A 13,425-nucleotide genomic window follows, 5' to 3' on the forward strand; every position below is an offset into this window, starting at 1 on the left:
AATAGTGTATTTATTACCGCTATTGCTGTGGCATTGTTACCTGGTCGTCGTATGAATCCATTTCCCTGAGCGTCTGGTCCTTCTCCCGCGCTGATCAGTTTTTCGGAACCGAACTATTTCTTAAGAATGTGAAACACAGGTTTTACTCGCGTTTTAATGCTAGCTGGCTGCTAGCTTGCACTTCCCGAGGTCCCTGCTCGGGCGCCATGTAATTTTGCCAATCGAGTTGCGAATTAATTTTCATGTTGTAGAGTAAGGCTTGGGACGTTGGGGAAGTGCGGGCGGACCAACTGGTGTTTGACGAAAAGAAGTTAACCTTTCTTGCTCTACTTTATAGCTTAAACTTTATCGACTATATTTATTACTATAATTAATTGGCGAATATCACTGTAGGGATATGCCTTTCGAATACTGGGTAAAAAACAAAATACAAATAAATAAAAACGGAGAGTGAACGCGGATCCGCGGCTTTACATATAAAGGTAAATTGGGTATAAGCCCAATACTTAGTCAGTATGTAGGCAGTATTACTATTTATGTAACCTATACAATATATTTTGTATAGAATTTTAGAATATTTTATCTGTTTCCATTTTTGATCATTTTGGCTACTGTTTTTCATACCTCTACATGACCATTACGTCTCGCTCCCCTTCCCCAGAGGGCGCAAACTGCACGAGCAACAGTGTGTGACATAGACAGAGAAAGAGAATGAGTAAGCGCTTGGAAGGCGTTGCGTAGCCACTGCAATTTCATTTTTATTCCCGATACTCAAAGAGTATAGGGGTATAGTAGATTTGTAAAAGTGGATGTGTGTAACATTTACAAGAAAGCTTTTCCGACCCCATAAAGTATAGACAATCAATCTGTTCGTTTGTTCTCAGTTCTAGTTCTCAGAGACTATAAGAGCTATAGCAACAAAATGTTGTATCCAGACTTCTGTGATATCACAATTTCAAACGTTCCCGCTCGTTTGCTGGTGGAGGTTTGTGGGTTCGAAGAGTGCTGTGCTGGTCGTCGTCGCAGTCAAAGCGGTCCGATGTCCGTTTACCATGTATAGTTATTGTCTTCCGTTTTGGGTATTGTGCTTTCCGTGGGGTTCAATTTGGCTTTATGTAGACGCTTTTCAATGTAAAGTAATAATAGGTTGGTCCTCAGCTGACGAAATTTATTCAAGAACACCACACTTGTGGATATTCGGTTAACATAGCGTGCCGCCCTTAAACTAAGAGGAACATCTGGCCTACACCGTGAATACATGTTAATGGTAAGCAGAGCGCTTTTAAATGAGAGAAGTCAGCACAAGATAGTTTATCCTATGTAGATCATATAAAGAAAATACAAATATGCCAGCTAAATCGACAGAATATTAAATTTGGGCAAACTCTTAAACTTACCATTCGCTCTAACAATTAGTAGCAACAAATTCAATCTGCAAGAAATTCACAAAGCAATAGATTTTAGTTTAGGTCCATATAATAAGAGCACGACCCCTGCAATAGGTCTTCAAGAACCATCAGGTTTTCCATTTAAAAAAAGCCAAACTCTCTATCTGCAACAAAATCCCTTACCAACCATAGCAACCATGCTACTACACCCTACTAACGAGAGACATAATTACTAAATATTACACAAAAATATCAAAGGCAACGAAAAGAGAGATCAAACTGCCAAGCACACCTATAAATCGCCTCTCATTTATACCCCCACTAATAACAACAAATACATAACTTACTGCTTTAGGATGCACCTCAATAAAGAACACAACAAACTAAAAGAAAAACTTCCTTCCTTTCTGTATCCCAAAAACAATATCCCCAGAAGACATCAGATAATAATAAACATAATCCGGCTGGGACACACTAAACTAACAAATGCCCATTACTTAGACAAAATCCTAATCAGCTGCTGTCCTTTCCGCAATAGACCAAACACTAGCTTTATAAAATACTGTCTATCTTTCTCCCATAACAGATCTTCCACCCTTGCCAATTATAATCCAGTGCCTCTTCTTGCAAACTCCACTATTCACATCCATAATCTTATATTAGATTTAAGCATAGAAAATAAAATATATATATATATGGATATTAAATAACAGTAATAAAATTTAAAAATGCAAAATAAATTTTCTGTAAATATGCCATGGAAATTAAAAAAAAAAAAAAAAAAACACCAATCGCTTCAGCTCGTAGTAGTAGCGCCCAAATAGCTACTGTTAAAGAAATCCCAAGTTAGCTCATAGTTATACACTATAAATTAGCTCCATATAAATAAATAAAATACATTTTTGCATACACATACATATTTCCTTCGAATGATTGACACTTAGAAAATGTTTAAAATCAGCCAGGCTCCGTTTTTCACATGCACAAAAGTTTCCGATATACTTTTGAATACACATAAATTGGGACTCCCGTTTTCACATTCCAAAAGATTTATTCGTTTTCAAAACGAAATTAAAATGACGAAATTAAAAGTGAACGGCTCTTTATACATCGAAAAAAACCTTAAGTGCAAAAAGAAACGAGGGGGAACGTTGTGAGTTGCTGCGGACACCGCAACTCTACAGTTATACCCGATACTTAGTCAGTATGGCTCTCCTCCGGCAGACGCCGCTAATATTGAACGACACGACAAAGAATCCGTGCGATAGAGACAGAAAATCAGTCTGAGCGTGACGTCGGGCGCTGCGTAGCCACTGCAAATTGATTTCTTGCTTTTGGCTACAAAAATGATCCGATCTGATCCAGATTCAGCAATCTGATAGGACCACACAGGACACAGGACCATGAAACCTGTGTGTTAGAGAGAGACAGAGCGAGAAAGAATGAAATTGTTTTCTTGATTCTGGCTATAATAATTATACGATCTGGTTGAAATTTTACATTCTAGAACATATAGTCATCTTCTACGATTCTGCGTTTTTGGTTTTATCGTATCTTTAAAAATGTGGATGCCACAGATTTTCGTCCTTTGTGGGGGCGGAAGTGGGCGATGCGAAATTTTGAAATATTTTTGTAGCAGTGACATATCACAGAAGTCTGGATCCAAAACATCGTTGCTCTAGCTCTTATAGTCTTTGAGCACTAGGCGCTGAAGGGGACGGACAGACGGACAGACGGACGGACGGACGGACGGACAGACGGACAGACAGACAGGGCTTAATCGACTCGGCTATTGATGCTGATCAAGAATATATATACTTTATGGGGTCGGAAACGATTCCTTCTGGACGTTACACACATCCACTTTTACCACAAATCTAATATACCCCAATACTCATTTTGAGTATCGGGTATAAAAAATAGATGACTTATTAACATTACATAAACTTGACACCTATATCAGGGTAATTTAATTTTTGCTTTCTTTATAAATAATTTTATTTTAACCCAACCTCAAATTTGGCTCGGAAAAAAATGGCCAGGGAAACAACAACAACACCTTAAAACGAAAACCAAACGTTTTGGCTGAAAAAGTAATCCGCAAAAGCAAGTGAAAAACGGAGCCTGCCTGAATGTCCTTAATTGTTGAAAAGGTGCTTTGAGTTTCTGATTTTAGAAGACAAGAAACACTTCAATAATTTGCATTGGGCTTTGGCAACCCCTGGGCAAGCCCTAGTGCACAGTTCTTTTCTTGTCATTATCTAACCAGTTTCCCTTTTGGATGCCCAACAAATATTCACAGTTCCTCCTTTCAAACAGCATCCTCATCCAGCCGCCTCCTTTAAAAGACAAATCATGATTAGCGTGGTCACATTTCCCATTTTTGGCCAACAAAAATCGAAAGAGCCAGATATATATGGAGTAAGAGAGAGAATGAGGCAAACCCACAGCAGTATGCAAAAATTTTGTGCCACGTTGCCGCTGAAATCCTGCCATAAATTATTGCAACTAAACGCAGCCAAACAATGCTCCATGCTTCAGAGTCCCCGAAAATACCCAAAATTATGATGTTAGAGAGAGGATGAGAGTCGGGGCGGGGGCCGGTGACTGCTCTGCCAACTCGGGGTCCCGGTGCGGCGCCTGCTCCTGCTGCAGCCCTTCATTGTCCTGGGAGATGGTCGTATAATAGGGCCAGCCATAATGTCCATTAAGTGAGAACAAATGAAGGAATGTCCGGCTCCAGCTACGACTATGGACCCGAGTGAGAGCTCCTCTGTCAGCAGACGATAAGGAACGCCGACTGAAGCATCTCTTTCGGACACCAGTTGCTCGCTCTGCCACAGTCTCTGCTCCTGCTCCTGTATCTGCCTCTATTCCGACTCCTGCTCCAGCTCCAGCTCTAGCGCCGTGCTTGTTCTATTCTCCTTTGTTTTGGCCCTGTCTGGGATGGCTTTTGGCCAATAAAATGCATTCCATTCGCATGCAAAACAAAAACGATAAAAAGCACGTCGCCATTGAGAACGCTTCTAAGCAGCCGCCCGCCCCCCGAGGTCCACGACACACACCCATCCCCCGCCCAAGGGGACCGAGCATTGTCTCCGCCATTGGTCCAAAGGCGACTTCAGAGAACAGGCATCGACATGCGCGCAGACACAAGGGTGGAGCGGGGTCCAGGTGGGGGGCTCCGAGCGCTGCCATTTTTATTGTTGCGCGGCTTTGACTGAGCGGGAGGGGAAGAAATGCGGCTGTAGCCGCCAAATGGGCTTCCTATTTAACATTCGTTCTGTTGAATGTTGAATGGAGTGGCGGGTGCCGGGGGAAACTATTTGACGACCAGAGACTCTCCAAAAAGAGCGACTCTCCAAAAAGAGCGACGCCTGCGCAGAAGGCACTCAATGAAAGGGCGCCAAAAATATATTTTTGTTTGAAAGGCGCCACGAAGACAGAAAGCCAATGTCAGATCAGTTAGAACCCAATTATTTATAATTAGAAAAAATTTTAAAATAATTTACATAAACTCCAATTGGAAGATGGTAACTATTTATGGACATAAAGACCTACACCACAGTACCCTCTAGTCTATTTACATTACAAAATAAATAGATGTAAGCCTGCACAAGTTCTCAGTACTCGGCAAGGGAGCTTCCTAAACTCAACAATTGAATCGCCGAAACCCCGATTATAAAGAGGGTCATTTATAAGGAGATCCATCGGCAAGTTCTTCGAAGGTTCCAACCGATATTGGAACAACAACAACTCATTTTAGAATTTCCTGTGCAATTTGTGAGACATACAAGGAAGGCAATGAACCTCCCCCCAGTCAACAATGAGGGACAACCTTACGCGAACATCGACTGCAGCTAAGGTTTGTGGCAAACAAAAATATATGTATCTGGGACCCAATCGATCGATTGCGGGAGCAAACATGCCTCAGCACTGATAGTGCAAGAACGAAGACATTTTTCGGCTCGAAGATAATCGTGTGGAAGTGCAGATACTATTACCTATCACCTGGCAGGGTAAGAGAAGCAACAGCAGCAGCACCACATAGGCAAACACATAAACCGAACCGAATGAAATCCCTAGAGAACTGAGAAGACGACTGCAAGATACCTCGTACTCATGGAAAACGCGATCAGAATGCAGATACACAACAACGCAATGTATGTATAGGAACTCGTTTTCATCATTCTAGCTATAGTGGATAGTGGATACCAAATCGCAGTACTTATATATCAGAATGAAAGGGTTTTCTACATTTACTGGGGACATCTTCTGATCAAAAACAATTCGAGTATACCCCTACGCTTCCTTAGTACCTGGTGTCGTAAGAAAATTGTCAGCAAGTACAAGATACAGATACAATATGCAGATACAACGATACAAAGCGCGGTGGCAGCGAACTGTTTATCACTTAGCCGCCACGTTGACGCGTCTCCTTTTTGTTTGTGTCCTCACGAATGTGTAAAAAACTCTACAAAGCACTTTCTATCTCACTCTCTCTCTCTCTCTACCACTCTCCAGATTACTCTCCTCTCTCTCTTTCTCTTTCTAACGCACCCACACAGGTTAGCTCGCTCTCTTTCTCTCACCCGCGCACTCGGTCCTGTCTTTGGCCAACCGAACATGCAACCACTACAAACGCACTCACACTCGCACTCACACATAAGCACACACACCCCTCTGCCACGGCCGCTGCCTCTTGTGCTTCTTCTTCCCCGTCGTTTTTTGTCGTGTTTGTTTGCCGTTTTTGTCGCAAGTTTTCGAATACCCATAGAATGTGTTTTCAAATCTAAATTGTCGCGCACTCGACACGGACGCGCAGCGCTTCCTCGCTCGAAACGGTAAATTGTTCACTTTAACGGCCACCGACTCCGACTCGGCTTAAATCCGGCACGGCCATTAATGCAGTGTTCAAGTATCTCAAATCGAACTTAAAATATTTTTATTGAGTACGATATTTTTTTATCAGTGTTTGTGTTTGAAAAGAATGATAAACGATAATCTTTGGCAACGATCAAATCTGAAATAAATTAGCGAATGGAACACTCGTTGAACTTATCCTAAGCCCTGACTTATCATAAACTTTATCCTGAACCCAAGACGAGAATCAAATTTCAGTAGAGGTAAGTAAATCAAATCTGAACTTTAAACTGCACTGTCATTAAACAGATGGAGGAACTTTGGGACTTACCCTCGATTTATATTTGAGGTCCCTCTTTTTTTAACTTAAAAAATGTAATATTTTCTAAAAATAGCTACAAAAATATAGCTATGAAGCTCGGATATTACGCATCTAATCATACATGATTATACAGCTTATGCTGGCATCTTTATACTAGTTGTTAGAACTTTGCGATCTAAACCTTTAAACTCGAGAGTTATGCAAAAAGTCCCTGTTTTTACCCTAAAAATATCATATTTATGTTTGAATTAGCTTAGGGCGTATTAGTCTTTATAGCCTCGAAGTGCAGATATCATATATATTAAGCATATCATAAATATATATATTAATAATCATATATAATTGTACAGCTAATGCTGGAATTGGATTTCCATTCTGAATTGCAAGACCAAATGCAATATCCAATTAATTTAACTGATTTAAAACATGGCTTCAAAATGTTATATTAACGATGGAAATAGATTTAAACATGTTAGTTTTTATAGATTTAAAGAGCAGATATCATGCCGCTAAAATATACGATTTTACAGCTAATGCTGGACTTATATTCCACTCTGAGTTGCAACTTCAAATGTAATATTCAATTGATTTAACTGATTTAAGAAACGATCAAACTTTTCCTTTGACCAGTCGGTGATGTTCTTATGTTAGAAGTTTGGATAAAAGCCGCAATAGATTTCGAACGATAATCTGAAAACTTATTTTGAACTGTGATATTGAAATGTGTACATTGATTACTCATTGATCAAACTAGCTTTCAAGCGATTTTTTAGCAACCCTCTTTGGAAATTTCGGATTTCCTTGAAAGATACTCCATTCTGCTGAATTTTGAGCGAACTCTTTACATAGGCATTAGAATTAGTGTCCAGCAGTCCCCCCTGGGAAGGTTCAAGCAAATGACTCATGCGAAGAGTGCTAAGGAACAGACAACCCCCTAGCTAACAAGGGATATCTATTGAATACCATTTCCGTTGGCATTGCAGAGCGCCCACCTGAAAATTACCACCTGCACGCACAAGCACACGCATCCCCACCGAATCATGACGAGCATCTCGGCGCTACTACACCGGAGCCACAGCAACGGGTACACGAGCAGTGGGAGCAGCAATCACAGCCACAGCAGTAGCCTCTCACCGCAGTTGCCCGGCCTGGCCCTGGGCATGGGAATGGGAATGGGAGTGGGCCTGGGAGCCACCACAGCGCCAACACCACCACCGCCACCAACTGACCTCGCCATGCCCCCAGCAGCACCAGCTCCCGCTCCAGCACCGAAGCTGCAGCATCATCAGCAACATCATCATAGCCACTCCAATTCCCACTCCACAGCCACTTCCAATTCCCATTCAAATTCTGGATCCCATCACAGCAGTCATGACCACATTAAGCGACCAATGAACGCTTTCATGGTCTGGTCGCGGGGACAGCGTCGCAAAATGGCCCAGGACAATCCCAAAATGCACAATTCCGAAATATCCAAGCGCCTCGGTGCCGAGTGGAAATTGCTCACCGAAGGACAGAAGCGTCCATTCATCGACGAGGCAAAACGATTGCGGTAAGTACATTTCTCTGGGGGGAAGAGGTGTATGGGGGTGGTAGTGGGAGTCCGAGTGCGACTGCGAGGGCGAGTGGAGCTTCTGGCTGGGTTTCAGTTACAGTTTTTCCCAGTTCTCTCTGTCTGGCCACAAAATTTGATCGATTAGCTAAGACAAAGGCTCACTATTGTGAGAGTCTCCCCTGCATTGGGGAGCTCCAGAGCCCCGGATTGTGCTCGCTCTGCTTAGTCAGAATTCCATTGGCACTGGGCATATCTTGGGCAAACATTTCATTTCAAATTGTCACACAAAAGCGAGACACAACGCATGAAATGCTTCAATCATTTTGCATTTCTATTCACCCTTTTTGTTCACCCTCTTAAAGCGTACCCTATCCTATCACCTAAAAGTGAAATGTTTAAGAGGCTCATATATTTATTGGCTTTACATTGCGATCTATGATAACATTTATGCTCCTATTATTAAGGATTGGAGGGACCTTTGAGCTTAAAGCGCTGATTTTTTACCAGAGTAGAATTTTTGAAACAATCAACATCACTTCAAGATTTACCGTCCCGGAAAATACAACCAAGATATCAGTCGGCAGTCAAAATTGTGTGGACAGTACGTATAGTTTATCCCCAAAAATTTAATCTATTCAAATTAAATTTCCATAAAACTTGTTTCGTATGAATTTCGTTACAAAGCTATTCAATAATGTTATATTTACCTTAAAAGAGAACTAACCAACTTAATTGTGGTACGAAAAATACAAAAATAATATTTATTATTGGCTTCGTACTTTCTAAAAAAAAATAGTTACCTTTCTTATGCCCTGCACTATCGATGATATTCGGTTCGTGACACTGACATGCCCTAATGTTTGCACTGTCATAATCCTTTTATTGATTGGATTTGACTGCCAAAACGGTAATGTAAAATGTATATTTTGTGGCGACAGTTATAAATGAGCAGAGCTCGTTTGAAGGGGCTTAAACTAATGGCCATTCGGGGTTTTCGAGGGAACAAATTGAAAGAAAAGAAGCAAGAATGTTGTTCAAATATTTGCCAATGCGCGGTGATAAGGAATACAACATTTTTTTGGGTAGAAGATAACGCAAGGAGGAATAACTGACCAATTAGGGTAGTGGCGGAGAAAAGAAAACTAAATAAAGGAACGGAGAGCGAAATCGAAAGTACAACAAGAAGAAAAGAACACACCTTTTATCGGATTTTATCGTTTTGTCCAACAAATGTCAACAATTGCGCATTGTTGCAGCTGGGACTGAGACTGGGACTGGGAATGATAATGATAATGGGAAAGGTAGAGGGAATCCGTCGGGTCTTCGCTAAATTGAGATAAGCAGACAAGAGAAGTCATACATACATTTGTACGAGCATATATACTTTTATGGAAGGGTTCCATTCGGTTGGGAGTTTATGGCCAGAGAGAGAAAAAGAAAGAGAGAGAGAGAGAAAGAACTCCGCCAGAACCAACATTTGGTTGACTTAGTGATATCATCGAAGTTTAAATCGTTCGATCTGTTGATCAATGCTCCAACGTTTACTCAATTTACAGCGCCCTGCACATGAAAGAACATCCCGACTACAAGTATCGACCACGTCGCAAGCCCAAGACGCTCAACAAGTCGCCAGTGCCGGGTGGTGCTAATGGTGGTGCCGCATCTGGTGGTTCCAGTAATAACAGCAATGGCGGAGCCCCTGGAGGCGGCTCTGGAGGATCGTCCGCGACTAAGGACATGCAGTCACAGCTATCGCCGTTGGGCCAGACGTTGCCCCATCTGCATGGACATGGACACCACCACCATCACCACCACCTCACGCACCCGCACCACTCCCACCACCAGCATCCCCATCCGCACCACGTCCAGCTGGCGGCCGCCGCAGCAGCCAACACCCTGAGTGCCAAGTACGGCTTTGGGTCCCCCTTAGAGCTCTCCCTGCCCCGCCTGCCCAACGCCTTTCCCGGCCTCGCCCACTACCCGTTGGACCCGACCCTGGCCCTCGATCTGCAGGCCCGCCTTCAGGCCATGTACGCCGGCAGCCTCTACCATCCGTGGCGCTACCTGCCATTGATCAGTCCCGAGACGCCTCCCTCCCCGCCCAGCAGCAGCGGCACTGGCATCTCATCCTACGGCTGCGTGAAGTCGGCAAAATCCTCGCCAGTCGCTGGAGTGGTTCCTCCCAACGTGGCCACCACACCGCCGAACATCATTTGACCGACTCCTCTGCGCTTCGGCGCCGGCACCGCCGCAGAGCACGCGGTGTAGACCTGGAAAAGATGATACTGAGTAGATGGACGCTTACGGTCCCAGCACATTCACCCACTGGTCATGTGGTCACCCAGGACCCCACAAAACTGAAGATAATTGTTAGATCCTAGTGCTAGTTGAATCCTTGTGAGTTTTGTGTGTGCTTTGCTTTGAGTTTTGCCTCTCGTTTTACGTTCCGATTCTGTTGCGGGTCACATTTGATGGAGGTTGCAGGAAAGAAGCCTATTAAATCTTTAGAATTCAATAAAAATAATTTATTTGTTATTATGGAATATTTTATTATCGTTAATTTTGTAACTGCTCTGCAAAGTGTTTTTTAGTGGATACATGTATCGAAATTCAACTAAATAATACCATATTGAATTCCTTCGAAACTGTTTTACCTTTGCAAAACTTCAGTTGTTCACTGTTTGAAAGTATTTTTTTTTTAATTTTTGCAGGGTTTCAAACAAATTCCGAGATATGTACCTTTTTTCAACCTTTTTCAAGATCAGACCGTTCCAAATCGAATTAATCGAATTACTGATTATTTGGAGCTCATAGAATGTGTAAAATATACCCATTGATGGCATAATAACCAAATGTATTTGGAGCAAAACTGATGATAATGTGACTCCTTAAAATCATTTGAATCATTTTCATTTATTTCTGACCTTTCGAAATATCAGCAAATCAATATTCATTACTTTAAAGAATCTTTGAATTGATTTTTAGGTTTTAGTGCTTTAATTTGGTTGAGGCGCCATAGAATGCCCACAATTTTTTGGATAATATATATACATGTATTAAAAAAAACTAAATTTTTTTGTGATAAAAATAAAACGAGTAAAACCCTAATTAAAAAACAAAACTGTAAGAAAATAAACGATTTTCAAATGGTTAACAAACACACACACGCTCGTATCAAGCAGTTCCCTGATTGACGATTCCATTTCCATTTTTATCCCGTAGCTCTTCAGAATGAACGAAACTGAACGCCGACGAGAACGAGGACGAATATGCAATCTGTCAAGAGTCAGTGGCAATCGCCTGTGGGCGACACAGGGGTCTGAATAATAACGACAATGTTTGGTGATGCGTTGATTATTAGTTTAAATTTCCGCAGATCGCAGCGGGGGCTGGATCGGGTTGTCTGCCATGTCGGGTGGGTGTGGACAGTGTTTCGGGATGGCTCACAGTCTGTTAATGGGATTCCCGTACGCCCACTTGTTAATGCGACCAACTGTGAATCCTTCGGCGATGAGGCGTGTCAATAAATGCGCTCAGGCACAAAAACAATTGACACTTTATTCGGTGGCACAACAAAACAAAGAAAGCAACCACCACTAGGACGGGGTGGCTGTTTCAGTGTGGGTGGAGTGGTTCGGAATGGTTAGGTCGGTTGGATGGGCTGGATGGGAAGCAGGGAATCGCGACAACATCGTAACCAGCTGAAAAGCCGCACATAAAAGTCACCGAAATGCCACGCTGCAACGCAACCAAACTGCTGATAAGGAGGACCAAAGAAGAAGACGACCTCGTCCAACCCAAAAACCCAACTCGGGCAGGTCCTCATCCCCTCTACCCCTCCCTGGCAGGCAAAAGTCGTGCAATGATTGTCTGCTCCCACAGACACAGGGCAGGGACAGAGAGAGACAGAGATAGAGAGAAAGAGACAGATAGAGAGAGACAGAGACAGAGGCAGAGGCAGAGAGAGAAAGTGGGAGAAAGAGGGTAGTGTCTGTCTGCCTTTTGTTGCCCGCAAGGTCGTTTTTATAGTGTCCTGGTCCTAGTCACAGTCCTCGATAGAGCTGGAATACGCATTTAATGTTTGCATTCTGACCTCTCACCTCCGCAGACAAAGAACCAGGCAGCCGGGCTGCCAGGCAGCAGAGCAGCTTCCACACTGTACTGTCGAAAACACTGTGGAATGCTACAACAATATTTACCCAATGAAATGGGGAGTACTTGTACGCATAGCAACCCCCAAGAGAGCAATGAATGAAATCGTTCAACTGTGGGAACGTACATACAGCATATTGAGACGTTTCCGAGATCATGCTGAAATAATTGAAGCTAATTGAATAATAAAATACTTATTCGTTTGATAGACCCCAAAAAGTAGACAACATTTTCACTGAAATATTATTAGAAATAAAGTCTAGAGTGACTTCGTTATTGAAACGGGAACTTAAATGAGTTAATCGAACCCAGAATTATATCTCATTAAATTTCATCGATTCCAACTAGTTTCAAAACTACTTATCTTGCACTTTTCCTCTGAAACTTTCGCGCGATTGTCTTCTGCAGCAATTATCAAAATTTCACGGGTCAACTGCTCTGTTGGTCCCGGACCACCCTCCTTGGCAAAGTCAATAGCTATCAAAACTAACAGACACGCGTAGACACGTGCGACCAGACCCCCCTACCTTATTCCACCCATCGTCAAACCACACCATACCACATCCCAGCAATCACTTGTTTCAAGACAAACAAAAAAGACAGGCGGATTGCTGCAGGAGCCGAAGTTATATATACCCTTCCAGATGCACACTCTTACCCCGACTGCAGTAAGAAAAAAATGCAGCGCAACGTTGCACAGAAACGGACAGACCGGTGGAATATTAAAGACATATATGTATACTAGAGCCCTGCATGAATCCACAGTATATTTACAGATATATTCATGCCTCTTTAGGGGTTTCGATCATTACGAATCCTGCCTTCATTGAGATTCGGTTCGAGCGAGTCACTTAAAACCGAGTGCAAGCACTGCGGATGAAAGTCAGTAAATTTCGTTAGCAGTCTCTGTAATGACTCAAAACATACATATGTACGATGGAGTTTGGGTGCGCTATTGCCAATTATTGTATTACTTGCTTATTCTTTCTACCAGAAAATTAAATGGAGAGTGAGCGCGAACAAAAATTCGAAATTTTCAGATCTAACACAGTAAAAATGACGATGATGGATTCAGTCCGTTTCTATGCGATGTAATGAGAAAACTGAGGGGCTGTTCATTTAGGGCTCTAATATATGCGTATATA

The 13,425-nt window shown here is 42.4% G+C and overlaps 1 protein-coding gene across 1 annotated transcript; it reads left to right on the top strand.

Annotated features, from left to right (window-relative positions):
• The first annotated feature begins 6,190 nt into the window (after positions 1-6,190).
• On the top strand, positions 6,191-11,202 carry LOC108153164 (transcription factor Sox-14). The gene is made up of 3 exons (XM_017282969.2): positions 6,191-6,514; positions 7,557-8,125; positions 9,685-11,202. The coding sequence occupies exons 2-3, from the start codon at positions 7,614-7,616 to the stop codon at positions 10,343-10,345; spliced, it is 1,173 nt and encodes a 390-aa protein (XP_017138458.1). The 5' UTR covers positions 6,191-6,514; positions 7,557-7,613; the 3' UTR covers positions 10,346-11,202.
• The last annotated feature ends 2,223 nt before the right edge of the window (positions 11,203-13,425 follow it).

This window comes from Drosophila miranda, chromosome XR (assembly GCF_003369915.1).
Source record: "Drosophila miranda strain MSH22 chromosome XR, D.miranda_PacBio2.1, whole genome shotgun sequence".
Taxonomy (NCBI): Eukaryota; Metazoa; Arthropoda; class Insecta; order Diptera; family Drosophilidae; genus Drosophila; species Drosophila miranda.

What these genes read in the sequence shown, in the direction of transcription:
- LOC108153164 (XM_017282969.2), top strand. Translation starts at nt 7,614, where the DNA reads ATGACGAGCATCTCGGCGCTACTACACCGGAGCCACAGCAACGGGTAC. An exon ending in GACGAGGCAAAACGATTGCG is followed by an intron (nt 8,126 to 9,684) that starts GTAAGTACATTT and finishes CTCAATTTACAG; the next exon opens with CGCCCTGCACATGAAAGAAC.